This window comes from Taudactylus pleione, unplaced genomic scaffold, assembly GCF_031769625.1.
Source record: "Taudactylus pleione unplaced genomic scaffold, aTauple2 ptg000656l, whole genome shotgun sequence".
In the NCBI taxonomy this organism is placed as follows: Eukaryota; Metazoa; Chordata; class Amphibia; order Anura; family Myobatrachidae; genus Taudactylus; species Taudactylus pleione.
This window is the reverse complement of record NW_028285058.1, coordinates 1,825,498-1,837,866: the sequence shown is the minus strand read 5'-3', so window position 1 is coordinate 1,837,866 and position 12,369 is coordinate 1,825,498. Positions and strand designations below refer to the sequence as shown.

Here is a 12,369-nt window from a genome sequence, read left to right as displayed (position 1 = left end):
CGATCATCGCTAAGGTAAGTATAAACTAACCTAACCCCCTAACCCTCCTTAGAGGTGCCTAACCTCCCCCCCAAGTGCCTAACCCTAATCCCCCCTCTAAGTGCCTAACCCTAACCCCCCCTTCCCCGCTGCCTAAACCTAAGTCCCCCGGTGGGGGTGCCTAACCCTACCGGGGGCTGCCTGACCCTAAGTCTCCCCCGGGTGCCCTAAACCTAACCCTCCCCACTCGCGGCGCCCGTCATCCCTTCGATCGGGATGCTGGGCGCCTGTCTCCCGGCGTCAGGGAAATGACAGGCGTCTAGATAAAGACGCCCGGCATTTCACCCTCGCCGGGATATGACAGTCGGGAAGCCGGCTGTCGGTATTAAGGCAGCCGGTTTCCCGATTGTATACCGTTTTACTAAAGGAAAGTGGGCGTCTAAATACACATCGCGATCGCACGCCAAGACATAGTGGGCATGCTAACGCTTTGCCGTGTGATCGCAGGATTTGCATACTTTAGCATCTGACTGCTGTGTGAGAACGGGCCTTGGGCTCCTGCTGAAAAATAGCACTGGCTATAACACGAGGCTTACCATACTATCCCTTTAAACCGGGACACACATGGATTACACAGGACCTGTGTAATTTACGAGTGTCTCTGTTTAAAGGGATAGGATGGATAAGCCTATATAACAGCAGTGACTGGTCTTGCACATGTAACAGGCTGTTACACAAACAGGCTAGCTCTGCTACAGAAGCCCACGCCGCCCCGTTGATCCATTATGGGGGCCTTAACTTATTGTCCAGGGGGCGTTGCCATTGTGGACTGGGGGCGTTGCTATCTGGTAAAGGGGCGTTGCCGTCCGGCTTAGTAGTGAGTCAGTGCCCGCCCTGCTCGCTCCTGCAAACAATGTCGGGCAGACCAGGCCGGGTCCCTCCTGCGTTCCACCACGGCTGGCTGCGCCCTGTTTCCGGGTTGGCTGTTGAGGCCTCCGGGCTGTAGGAGGAGAGGGGGCAGATGCCGGGGTCTCTGGGCCGCCATGTCCCATAGTGTGTTCGGTGCCGGGCTGCTGATCAGGGCGGTGTACACGGTGCTGAGCTGGGGGGTGACAGTGGTGCTGTTCCTGCATGACACCGGCAAGTAGATACCTGGGGACAGTGCACGTAATAGCCCTTCCGAGAGCTGTCCGCACCTCCCTAATGCAAATATCCCGGACTGATTTATAGGTGTGACATTGACACGGGTTGTCCTGGTGACAGCAGACGGAAAACAAATAGGAAAAGCAGGAACATTATCAGCCTATGAAGCCTGCTCCCACCATAGTACAACAAGTGATATCCCCCACATGTCCTGGCTGCTGATCATGGTCATGCTACCCTACCATTGTAATGCTCCCCCTGAATCCTATTAAGCCTACAGGAAAACTGAGCAGGGCAATCTGCATTTACAATATGCAATTATGTCACCAGGTTCTTTCTGGAGATACTGGATTGTAGTGTGTCCCTATGAATGGAAAGGGGTGCAGGTAGAAGCCAGATCCATACTAAATACATCGGATACACCGAAAAAGATGGTTTACATATTACTGCAGGAATTTAATATGGATATGGCAGGGGTGGTCTGGCGTACACACTGATATATCCTTCTGATCCGCGTCAGGACAATATATCGTACGACAGATCGCATAGTATGTACCCAGCTTTAGGGCATGTTTGCGTAATTGTAAACAGATGCAGAGACGCATATATATGCCTGCTTCTGATTGGCTGCTTGTAGATTCACTACTAAAGCTGATTTGCTCTTTCTTTATTGAACTTAAATAAGTAAAATTATTTTGGGAGTAGTTTTGTTGTTTTGATTTAATTTAATTCAAACTTCCTAGCAAAAACGTATTTCACTATTAAAGCAAATGTTTAAAATATTGGGTGTAAGTGTGTCTGGTGAATGACTTATATAAACCTGGCAACTATGCGTCTGGTACAGCCCTGTGCGCAATTCCTAATTTTTATCAAACGTATCTGTGATTTTGGATGCAAATGCATCCACACTCCTCATTATCCCCTTTATATTCAACATCTGTCCATTTACTATGAAAACAACTCTGGTGCTTACTACTGTGGGTGTGTTTTTACATACGTCCAATGATTGTGTGTGTTGTCTTCTCTTATAGGGGGTCAGCCAATTACATGCAATGTACTCGTTGGTGCAAGTCATCGCGTAACGGGCACGCTTGGCGTCAGCCTGAATTCGCATAAAAGTGCTTGCAGCCCCATAGGGTGCTGAGCAAAACGTACAAATTCGGGCTCGGAGAGGCCAACGAAGGGTGCGAGAAGCAGTGACGTTGCCGTCATTTTACCGCCGTTGCAATGGCAACTTGAACCCTTCACGTGAAATTGGTTTGACCCCTTAGTTGGTATCTATCCCTGTTTACCAAGCTTAAACTTGTTATTATGGTCATTTAAAAGATATTAAACATCCTTTGTTTTTTCTCTCCTCCGTGTCAGATCTTTACCATCAGGAGAATAATTGGATCTATCTGCAGCCTCTAATCTTCGTGGCAACGGTCATGTGCTCCGTGGCACTTTACTTTGGGGTATCGCTGATGGACCCGGGCTACGTATATACAGACTATGATGAGATGGTAATAGAATTTGTATTTACCTCCTATCCTTTAATCATAAGCAATCCAAATAAAATCACTAATTATCTTTTATAAATATCAGTCTTTTCCAGTAAACGAAGAGCAGGAGATGATTTCCCAGAAATCCAGCCCAGTACGCATGAGGCGCTGTGGATACTGCCTTTTAAAGGTAGATGTATTTGTAATGCGCACTCCTGACATTGCAGGGATCGGACAGACTAAGGGCCTGATTCAGCAAAGATCGCTATTCTGCTAGAACACCCGCACCGCAGTTACTAATATCAGCGGTGATATGCAAATGTTTGCAATCACAGCTTACCATAAGGATGCCCACTTCCCCTTACACACATCCGTATACTTGGGCAACATAGCGAAATAATCGGTCACATCGGACCCATATGCACAGTTAAGGCAGGTCAGACCTCACTCAGGAATTGCTGACTTCAGGACACGCTATGAGGCCTCAGGCTGCGTATGGTATTGCAGTGGATAATTTATGCACGTCCCTGCAACGCCGTCCCAAGGCAAGGGAGGGGGGGGGGGGGCGGTCGGCCGAACGCAGGCATGCCAGTGCGTTTGAACGCCGTTGCAGGGGCGTGCATAAATTAGCCACTGTGATGCCATACGCAGTCTAAGGTCTCCTAGCGTGCGCTGAAGTTACCAATTTCTGAGTAAGGTCAGTGGTTGTGCAAGTGTGCGTGAGGCTGCGATGGTATTCGATTGTACCGATGGTTTCGCAGTCTTGCTAAACATTCCGGATGTGTGTAAGGGAAGGTGGGCGTCCTTATGTAGTGCTGCGATCGCAATGGATTAGCATACTATCGCAGTGAGACTGCGTGCGTAATCGCTGTTGCATTCGCAGTTGCGTTCCATAGTGAATCAGACTCTGAGATCCCTGCTAACGATTCTCTGAAAATCAATAGGATCACTATTGGGTATGATGGAAAATGCAGTCAGAAGATGACGGCTGTTAGATTGTATGTACAGTCATCTTCCAGCCATGCTAACAGGCTGCAGTGGAGTCAGTGGTTCAGACAAGGGGCCAAATGTCCAGGTCCTGTCTGATTTGACCACCCAGAAAATTGACCCTGTTGATGCACTGTTCAGTTGAGTGGCAGCATAGCTTTAGGCATTGTGATGCAATACCTAAATTAGTCATTGGGACACTCAATATACTTTAATCCCTCTTTCTCTCGCTTCATACTCTATACTTTAAAGTTGACCTAACACCTTTTCTATGGCGCCTCTTGAACAGCCATAGCTTAGGGCCCGATTCAGACCCACTCGCTAGGCTGCGTTCGCACGTAGGCTGCCGATGTTTGCAATGTGCGCATGCGCAAACTAGTCCATGCGATCGGGACATGTTCGCACGCTGCACATGGCTGCTTCGCTAGAAAGAGTGACAGGACGAGCTGTTTGTGGGTGGTGACAGGATGATTGATGGATATGGGGGTGTGGTGGTGCGAACGCATGCGTGTCTGTACGGCTTAACGCCGTTTCAGAGGCATGCATAATTAAGATGCAGCGTCATAGTACACGTCACACGGCTGTATTACACACTGCAGCACTCGCAGTGCTTGCGGTAGGGTATGTCAGCCACAAGTGCTGCGTTTGGATCCGATGGTACTCGATGTTACCGATTGTTGCATACACTTCCTGGAGATGACGTGTATTACGAAGGGAAAGTGGGCGTTTTATGACAGGCCGGTAGGCGTCTATATATACACACTGCGATCGCACGCTAAGACATGGAGGGCGTGCTAATGTCTTGCCGTGCGATCGCCATATTTGCATACTTTGGCAACTGACGGCTGCGTGCGGACGCATCTAGCGAGTGGGTCTGAATCGGGCCCTCAGTTTCCTGTTTGGAGCTGTGTGAATGACCTTTTCTATTCGGTTTCTAAGTCATAGCAGTGGGGGTCAAATTTCGTAGTCACTAGCACTAGGCACGAAGATTCCAGCTGCAAATGAAGGAAGAGGACAGGTTTGCAGTGTAAATAACTAATAGACTTTAGCAGAAGGTTTTTATTTCATACACTAATTGATTGCAAAATAGAAATTGGTAGAAGTCATTTTGCAGACATCTTAGTAGGTGGAACTAAGGCACAGACTTTCCTCCTATTCCACAGCAGCCAATGAGGGCCAGGCACTGTAAATCTTGCCAGCGGTGTGTGCGGAGATACGATCACCACTGCCCCTGGATTGAGAACTGCGTTGGAGAGAAAAACCACCGTGTCTTCATCCTGTACCTGACTGTCCAGCTTATGGTCCTGTTCTGGGCTTTCCGTTTAGCTTGGTAAGAAACATCATGATATCTGCCATTTAAATCAGGCTTATTATAGAGGTCCTGACCAAACAACTCGTCTGGGAAACTAGTGAAGCATTACTAGTATTGGATACAGTTAATGAAGATAAGGTACAATACAAACTTCTTCTATACCCTAGTTTGGTGGGTTCCCCACCCAACATTCCAGGGCTGTGCTCCTTTCTCCTTACCACTTGTGCCGAACGGATCTCCTCTTCAAAAACCGGGACGCACAGTGATTCATCCTTGTCGGCAGAAACTCTTCTGGCTGTGGTCTGGTCGCATGCGGCAACGCCAGTTAAGTGGTTAATAAACCATAACCACAGTGTTCTTAAAAGTGTGATTTGGAAACTACAAGGGTCATGAAAGAATTTCATTTCCTTCTAAAAGAAAATCTTAGGTATGTAAGGTGCAAGCTCCTAAAAATGCTGCTATTACAGCAAATTCCTACAGCCCCATTCACGTGACCGCGTTGTCCTGATTACTACTTGTTCCACGAAGTGTATCTGGAAATCTAGGGCCGAAGAAACAAAACAAAGCACTTTATGCATGAATCAAAGAGTATGCATGGAGTATTGGGTAATGTATTATAACGGCACCTAACGTGCCGCTATATCGCTTCCTGCTTCGCTTCTTTACCGAGGCGAAGCAGGAAGCACTACCGATGAGATATGTAAACATCTCACTGGCCGGGGCGGGGGAGCGATAACTCCCCCCTCCGGCGCTACCTGCTAGAGACCGCAGCGCATCAGCCTAGTGCTGATGCGCTCTGTCTCAGTCACGGCCGGCTCCACTGAGCATGCGCGGGATCTCGCAAGTATCGCGAGATCCCCGCCTGGAGCCGGCAGCCGCCGCAGTAGGGACAGCACTGTCCCTGCTGTGGGTATAGGGCCACCAAACTAGCTGTCGATAGCGACAGCGGGCCGAACGGTTAGGCGATCTGACCGTTCATACATGGCCTAGGCTATCGGCGCTATCTTGTAGATAGCAGCGCCGATAATGACAGGGGCGCATAACGCCTCTGTCATTTACCGCCCAACCTCCCAATCATACATCAGGGAGAAAAGTGGTATTAGCGCACATAACGTGCGCTGATATCGCTTCAGGGCTTCTTACATCCACCCCCATTGTCTGTAATTCCAACACACAGGATAATTATGGTTATACACAGGTATTCACCTCCGTGCCATTCATAGCACCACAAACAAGACAGCAGAAGGGATTGTGTAAGTGCAATGATCATTTTAAGATTAACTTTATTAATTTTTTTTAAATCCAAATGTCTTTGTATTTTTTATTCAGTTTCCTCTATCCTGCCTGGGGTGTAGCTCTCCGCTCTGATGCTTCTAGCACACTCAGCTAATGCAAGAAACCGCTAAGTTACAGACCAGAGTATGCTAGAAGCTCCAAAACATATGAGCGACACCCCAGACAGGAAACAAGAACTGCACGAGTTGTGGCAGGTGCAGGGTGCTAGAATGAACACAAGTACTTGATGTATTCCGGACTAATCCGCGGATGAAATGTGTTGGCTGTAATACAGGCTGTAAGTGAGCCATCGGTGAAGAACCTCTGTTCACCAGCATGAAAGTAAATGCACAAGGGCTGAACTGAACACACTACTGCACCACCATACGTTATGAAATCTAGGGGGAAATGTGTCAAGCCTTGGAGAGAGATAAAATAGAAAGTACTAACCAATCCGCTCCAAACTGTCATTCTACAGGCTCTGCTAGAAATATGACCGTTAGAAGAAGGGTTGGGTACACCAAATCTACCCCTAACTCTCCCTCCCTGCAGCCTAAACCTAACCCTTCCCCCTTACTCCAGTACTTACCTTCGGGATTCTGGCGGTCAGTATTCTGAAGAGTGTCGGCATTCTGACTGCCGAACTCCCCGCGGTCGGCATTTTGGCTGCATCCCAGAAGATGATTGATTACGTTGGCCAATTTCTCTCCAAGATTTGATAAATCTCCCCCATAGCATATAATCAATAGGATTAGTGCAAAATCTTGAAAGTGTCAATTTAGCCATTGCTAAAGCAATGAGTACGTCTGGGTGCAAATACCTTTTACAATAATGCAACGTGTCCATAAAGGGATGCGGTCAGGGTGCCGGCGGACGGGATGGTGGACGTCAATATATAGACGCCGGAATCCCAATGCTGCCATCCCGAAAAGATGAAGATACTGACGCTGGCATCCCGATGCTAAGTATGTGGGTTAGGTTTAGGGACCTCCCTGGGTGGTTAGGCACCACCGGGGGAGGGTTAGGCTACTTACCAGCCTCTGTGGGGATCCTGAACATCAGGGATGCCGCTTTCGGCCTTCTGACTGCCAGCATCCCGTCCCGCCCGCCGGTCAATCATATGTATTCTGTCCATAAGGAGGTGTATATAAACTGAATGCAGACAGTCCAAGAATATAAATATAGAAAGTTAAACTATATATCATGTTAGCTATTGTGTTATAATAATAATAATTTCCTAGGTTATATTATAGACCCTTTAATAAAGTCCCTTTTATTTTGTATGGTGAATCTGAAGGTCTTCAATATATATTTATAGATTGTGATCTCAGTGTCAATTTATTTTATCTTACACATTGTATCTTTACACTCAATATGCTGTTCATAAATACAGTATACATTTACACTATGTATTTATATATTTGAATGAGAAGAGTCTCCAATTAAAATTTTTAACACTGTACACTCTATACCAGTGTTGGCTAACCTTGACACTCCAGCTGTTGTGGAACTATATATCCCAGCATGCCCTGCCACAGTTTTAGCATGCCCTAATAGCAAAACTGTAGCAGTGCATGCTGGGTTATGTAGTTCCATAACAGCTGGAGTGTCAAGGTTAGCCAACACTGCTCTATACCGATCTCTGAACTCAATTTCCTTCCACAGCAGCTACAAGCTCCAGGTCGCCATGACGACCTTCCTTTATACAGTTTCTACACTTTAAATATTTACCTAAAAACAAAAAAGTATATTCCTAATTAATAGTAAAACACTTTTTTGCAAGTAAATTTTTTTTTTTTTAGTCGGTAGTATTTTGTTGTAATTAATGTTCAGTGTAACATTTGGGTCTATCTCATTTATACACAGATAAAAGTACTCTCTGTATATTATATTTCCCGTATAACGTTTTTAGTCGTGATAGATTGTGGTAATTTGCAGTGGCGTGGACTTATCGCTATGTAGGGTAACTCAAAGGTAGAACAGATGGCAATAGCAGCTCCTTGTTTTATATAACTAGACCTGTAGAATTTAGTTATGTGATCATTTAGGAGATTGGTGCACAGTAACTGCAAAAAAAGGTTCTATAGCGCATAGTGACCAGTCAGATGTTTGCATTTGTTTTCTAACCTGTACTACAAGTGTGTAGCCGACGGACGGAATCCCGACTGTCTAATCTCGGCAAGGGTTAAATGACCCTCGAAATCCCGAAGCCTGTCATTTTACCTACCCCGGGAGCCCGACGCCCGGCATCCCGATCGAAAGTAAGCCGGGTGCCAGCCGCAGGGGGGAGGGTTAGGCACACCCCCCCCCCAGGGATTGTTAGGTTTAGGCTAGGGAAAGAGGGGGTTATGCACCCCCCCGGGAGACTTAGGTTTAGGCAGCGAGGAAGGGGGGGGGGGGGTTAGGTTTAGTCACAGAGGGGGGATTAGGGTTAGGTACCCCTAACCTAACCCTCCCCCTTCCTCGCTGCCTAAACCTAAGACTCCCGGGGAGTGCCTAACCCTAATCCCCCCTCTAAGGAAAGGTTGTGGGGAATGGATTTTCACCCATGTTGGGCTGCTGCTGTCGGCTTTTGAACATCATACCGATCCCCTACAAGTTGTCAGGGTAGACAATTTGACAATCTTACAATTTATTAAAATACACAGAAAATTCCTGCATAAACCAACACTACCGTGCTCTAGTATGTATAACAATAGCATTATGGAGATGGTTCCCTATTATATAATGTCAGAATTAGATACTACAGGGTAGATTTACTAATGTACAGGTTTATACACCAATCGGATTCTAGCTATTATCTTCTAGAAAGTGCTAGATAAATAAGTAGAATCTAATTGGTTGTTATGGGCAACACCTCCACTTCTATAAACCTGCACTTTAGTAAATATACACCTACAAGTCCAACAAATCCACCTGACTTGCAAATACAGAAACACTGGATCTCGGAAAAGAAGTCCATTCCTAGTAACGTATCTTTATGGTTGGTCCTCTGGGTCCAGAACACAAGACGTAGGTTGTAACTGTATCACATGTGACAAAAGGTAGGAAGAAAACACTTTCCTAATTTGTAAAAGGCCAAGTAACTTGTTGTGACTCCGTCCTCTGTACGCAGTTTACTTGCTTATTTCAGTTTCTGACGCGTATCGTCTAAATAATGAGACTCATTGTGGTGTTGTCGTTCTAGGTCAGGGTTCCAGTCTGACTTTAGTTGGAGTGGGTGGCTGCGTGTTAATCTATTCTTGCTCTTGGCCTTCATCCTGATAAGCATTGTAACAATGGTGGTCTGCCTGCTGCTCATATGTCACCTGTACCTCATCTCCTGCAATGCCACGACATGGGAGTTCATGTCCTACCATCGTATCTCCTACCTGAAGCAGTGCGACTCAGACAGTAACCCATTTGACAGGGGCATTGTACGGAATCTGTGGAGTTTCTTCTGCACCTGTGGCACCATAGCCTGGGAACAAGCATATTTCAGGGAAACTTACAATACGGTTTGAAACCGTATCGGAGACTTGAACTATTCAGTGAAACAGGGAACCTGAATTTTCTGGCCCTCACTGGATGCCAGTCTTGGGCCTCACCATGGTACTGTATTGGAAGGATGCAGCTAGTAACTGCACCATGGAGGTACTGGCGAGAGCTTAGCTGGAAGACTAAGCAGCAGGTTCTAGATACTCATTAAAGCTGTGGTTGTAGTGGAGAAAACTTGCCTAGCTTTACCAAGTCATAACTTTTGAATAAAGCGCATGTAAGAAATGACCAACAGCGTTCCCATGGGGCAGCCTAGGCTCTTTTGTGGCCTAACCAATAATGGGTTGCAGCGTCCAGTCCTGCTAAACATCTGTAGGAGATGTAAATCACATCCTGTAGGCACTGATGTTCCTGAACTGACCTCTTTCTGCATCTTCTATAGGACCATTGATCCTTCTCAGACCACCAGGCAATGTTATTAGAGAGGGCATGCACTAACGTAGGTGAGGCTGGTATGGCATAGGACATGGATTGTGCCAGTAACCGCGTATGTGATCATAAGAGGAGACTACTCTGTCCCCATTTCATTCATAACCTGGCTTTGGCCAAAACCTTTACTATTTATTCAGCAAGAATCATGTTAAATCTATACCTGTTACAAGTGCTGGGTCAACTCTACATGTAGAGAGGAAAACCGTCATTAGAGCGTTGACCAATGAATGGAGCACATAGCAATTTATGTTTTAAGATCCAAAAAGGAGACTAAAGAACAGACCAATAATTCCTCTGGTAAGTCACTTAAACATGGTTACTAGAAGATAGCACCTACAATAAATACTTGATCTGACGTTAGAACCCACATTAATTTACATCAAACATAGATGGTGGAATTAATAAGACAATGTCTCTTAATTTGTACTCCTAAAAGCAGCAGGAGGGTGTACATGAGGGTTCGTAGTTGCACATTTAATGAACTCCCCTTCCCAGAGCTCTGCCAGGCACCTGGATGTCCTACATCACTTGTTTCCCATCTCCAGAAAGAGGTCTCATCCATGCTCCTCTCTCCCCCAAACTGTTTTCTCACTAGAAGGGTCTATTTTGGCTACATAACATTGTGGCCTGGAATTGCACTGAGTTTTTGTAATGTTTGTGACATTTTTATAAAGTTTTACTTTCTTGAATAAAATTGGATGTCTTGTGTTTTGTTTTGTTTTTTATTATCAAATGGTTCCACAAACTTTTCCTACGGTAGCTCATGGTTTATGGAACAAGGAGAGGAGGTGGAGCTGGATCAGAGCTGCCTTTTTGCCCATGGACTTCCGGCTCCTGTAAGGCCCTTTAGAGTGATTGGAAGATATGAACGAACATAAAAGCCAATAGTGGGCATCTTCCAAAAGCACCTTCTAACATGTACGATAATAGATTGATAGCCAACAAATTCCTATGTGGCTTTTTTAAATTATTTTAAACATACTGGACCCTTAACCACTTGCCTGGCGTGGTCACCTGGTTTGTGACAAGTGTGTATACATGAAATATATTGTAGACATAACTTAAATAGATTTTTTTTTTTTTTTTTTAATATTTAATAAAAGATCCTTGTTCAAAACAGAACTTTGTTGCTATGACAACCTTATGCTTTGAATAATCCTCTACCCATTATAAGCTTCCTACAGATAAATAAGGGGCCTCACCAGACCAATCATTGTTTAGTGCTATGGTCAATGTGATCTGGACCATCCATAGAGACCCCCTTAAGATCTTTATTTTAATATAAGCCCAGTTAGTACAGTGTTTAATCATTAGATATTTACATTTTATTAGGAGTCCTTTTACTATGTACAAAAAAAAGTTACCCCAGGATACATTCGCCCATTCTATCCTGATTTTTTTTTTTTGTTTAATGTCCAACAACTGTGCTGAATGTTTGACGTGAGCATGACGGTGGAGGCCGGTGAGTGGTACAAATAAAATTTCTGCATGTACTTAGGAAGAGAAACTGAACATGTTACATATTTCAACAGATTGCAAATAGCATGACACATAACAGGAAACCAGTGCAGTGACCATATATTAGTTAAGCTTCCTAATAAGCCTAAGTTGTCATGATGCCATTATTAGCTGGCATGTGACAATTCTAGAAATCGTAGTTCAAAAAGTCACCTTAGATAGCTAGAGAGGTTACCCAAACTTGCTCCATAGGAAAGTGCTTTGTCCTTCATGTAGCGATACAACACAACACTGTATTACAGCCTGTACATGGAGGAACCATAAGGAAGAGGTCGGTTACGTGCCAGAAGAGTCCCTTACAGTTGCGGTGACCACAGGACGTGGCTGGGCTTTGTAGATCTCGTAAAGTCATCCCAAGTAATCAGGAGAGTTATACGAATGTCAACATGCTGCCAATTTGGACTGGCCGTGCAGCCGTAATGCAGAAAGCCTTCTACGTCATCTAGTATATTGGGTCACTCAGAACACATTTGTTACCCTGCAAGAAGAAGGCTGGAGATAAAGTCAAAATCTTGGAAGAGACTCTGGTCAATAGAGGTCAAGTGGCGAGGATCATCAGACGGGGACAGCACAGGCTTCTGTCCTGTGAATTCTTCATCAAAGTTCCGGACATCAATAAGGTCACTTAGGGCAGGAACAAAGGGTGGCTGCACCCTGCGTGCATAGAGGGCTTCCCAGTCCACCTCCTGCAACAGGGCAAGCAGA

The 12,369-nt window shown here is 45.5% G+C and overlaps 2 protein-coding genes across 6 annotated transcripts in view; one reads left to right on the top strand and one right to left on the bottom strand.

The window, feature by feature from the left end:
* Positions 1-932: 932 nt before the first annotated feature.
* On the top strand, positions 933-10,845 carry ZDHHC12 (zDHHC palmitoyltransferase 12). 2 transcript variants are annotated; one of them, XM_088455479.1, is made up of 5 exons: positions 933-1,119; positions 2,488-2,624; positions 2,707-2,793; positions 4,757-4,920; positions 9,365-10,845. In XM_088455479.1, the coding sequence occupies exons 1-5, from the start codon at positions 1,023-1,025 to the stop codon at positions 9,678-9,680; spliced, it is 801 nt and encodes a 266-aa protein (XP_088311605.1). In that variant the 5' UTR covers positions 933-1,022; the 3' UTR covers positions 9,681-10,845. The 2 variants fall into 2 exon arrangements, with proteins under 2 accessions (XP_088311605.1, XP_088311604.1); XM_088455478.1 differs by having other exon boundaries at positions 4,754-4,920.
* PKN3 (protein kinase N3) overlaps positions 9,785-12,369 on the bottom strand; it is a 43,101-nt gene continuing 40,516 nt past the window's right edge. For 3 of the 4 annotated variants that reach the window (XM_088455476.1, XM_088455477.1, XM_088455475.1), the window contains exon 21: positions 9,786-12,350. In XM_088455476.1, the coding sequence (XP_088311602.1) occupies positions 12,138-12,350 (213 nt within the window). In that variant the 3' untranslated portion in view covers positions 9,786-12,137. Of the gene's footprint in view, positions 12,351-12,369 lie in introns of all 4 variants that reach the window. The other variant, XM_088455474.1, reaches the window with a different exon arrangement.

Coding starts and splice junctions, on each gene's coding strand:
- ZDHHC12 (XM_088455478.1), top strand. CDS start 1,023: ATGTCCCATAGTGTGTTCGGTGCCGGGCTGCTGATCAGGGCGGTGTAC. Junction 1,120..2,487: donor GCTGTTCCTGCATGACACCG/GCAAGTAGATAC, acceptor CCTCCGTGTCAG/ATCTTTACCATCAGGAGAAT. Junction 2,625..2,706: donor ATACAGACTATGATGAGATG/GTAATAGAATTT, acceptor TATAAATATCAG/TCTTTTCCAGTAAACGAAGA.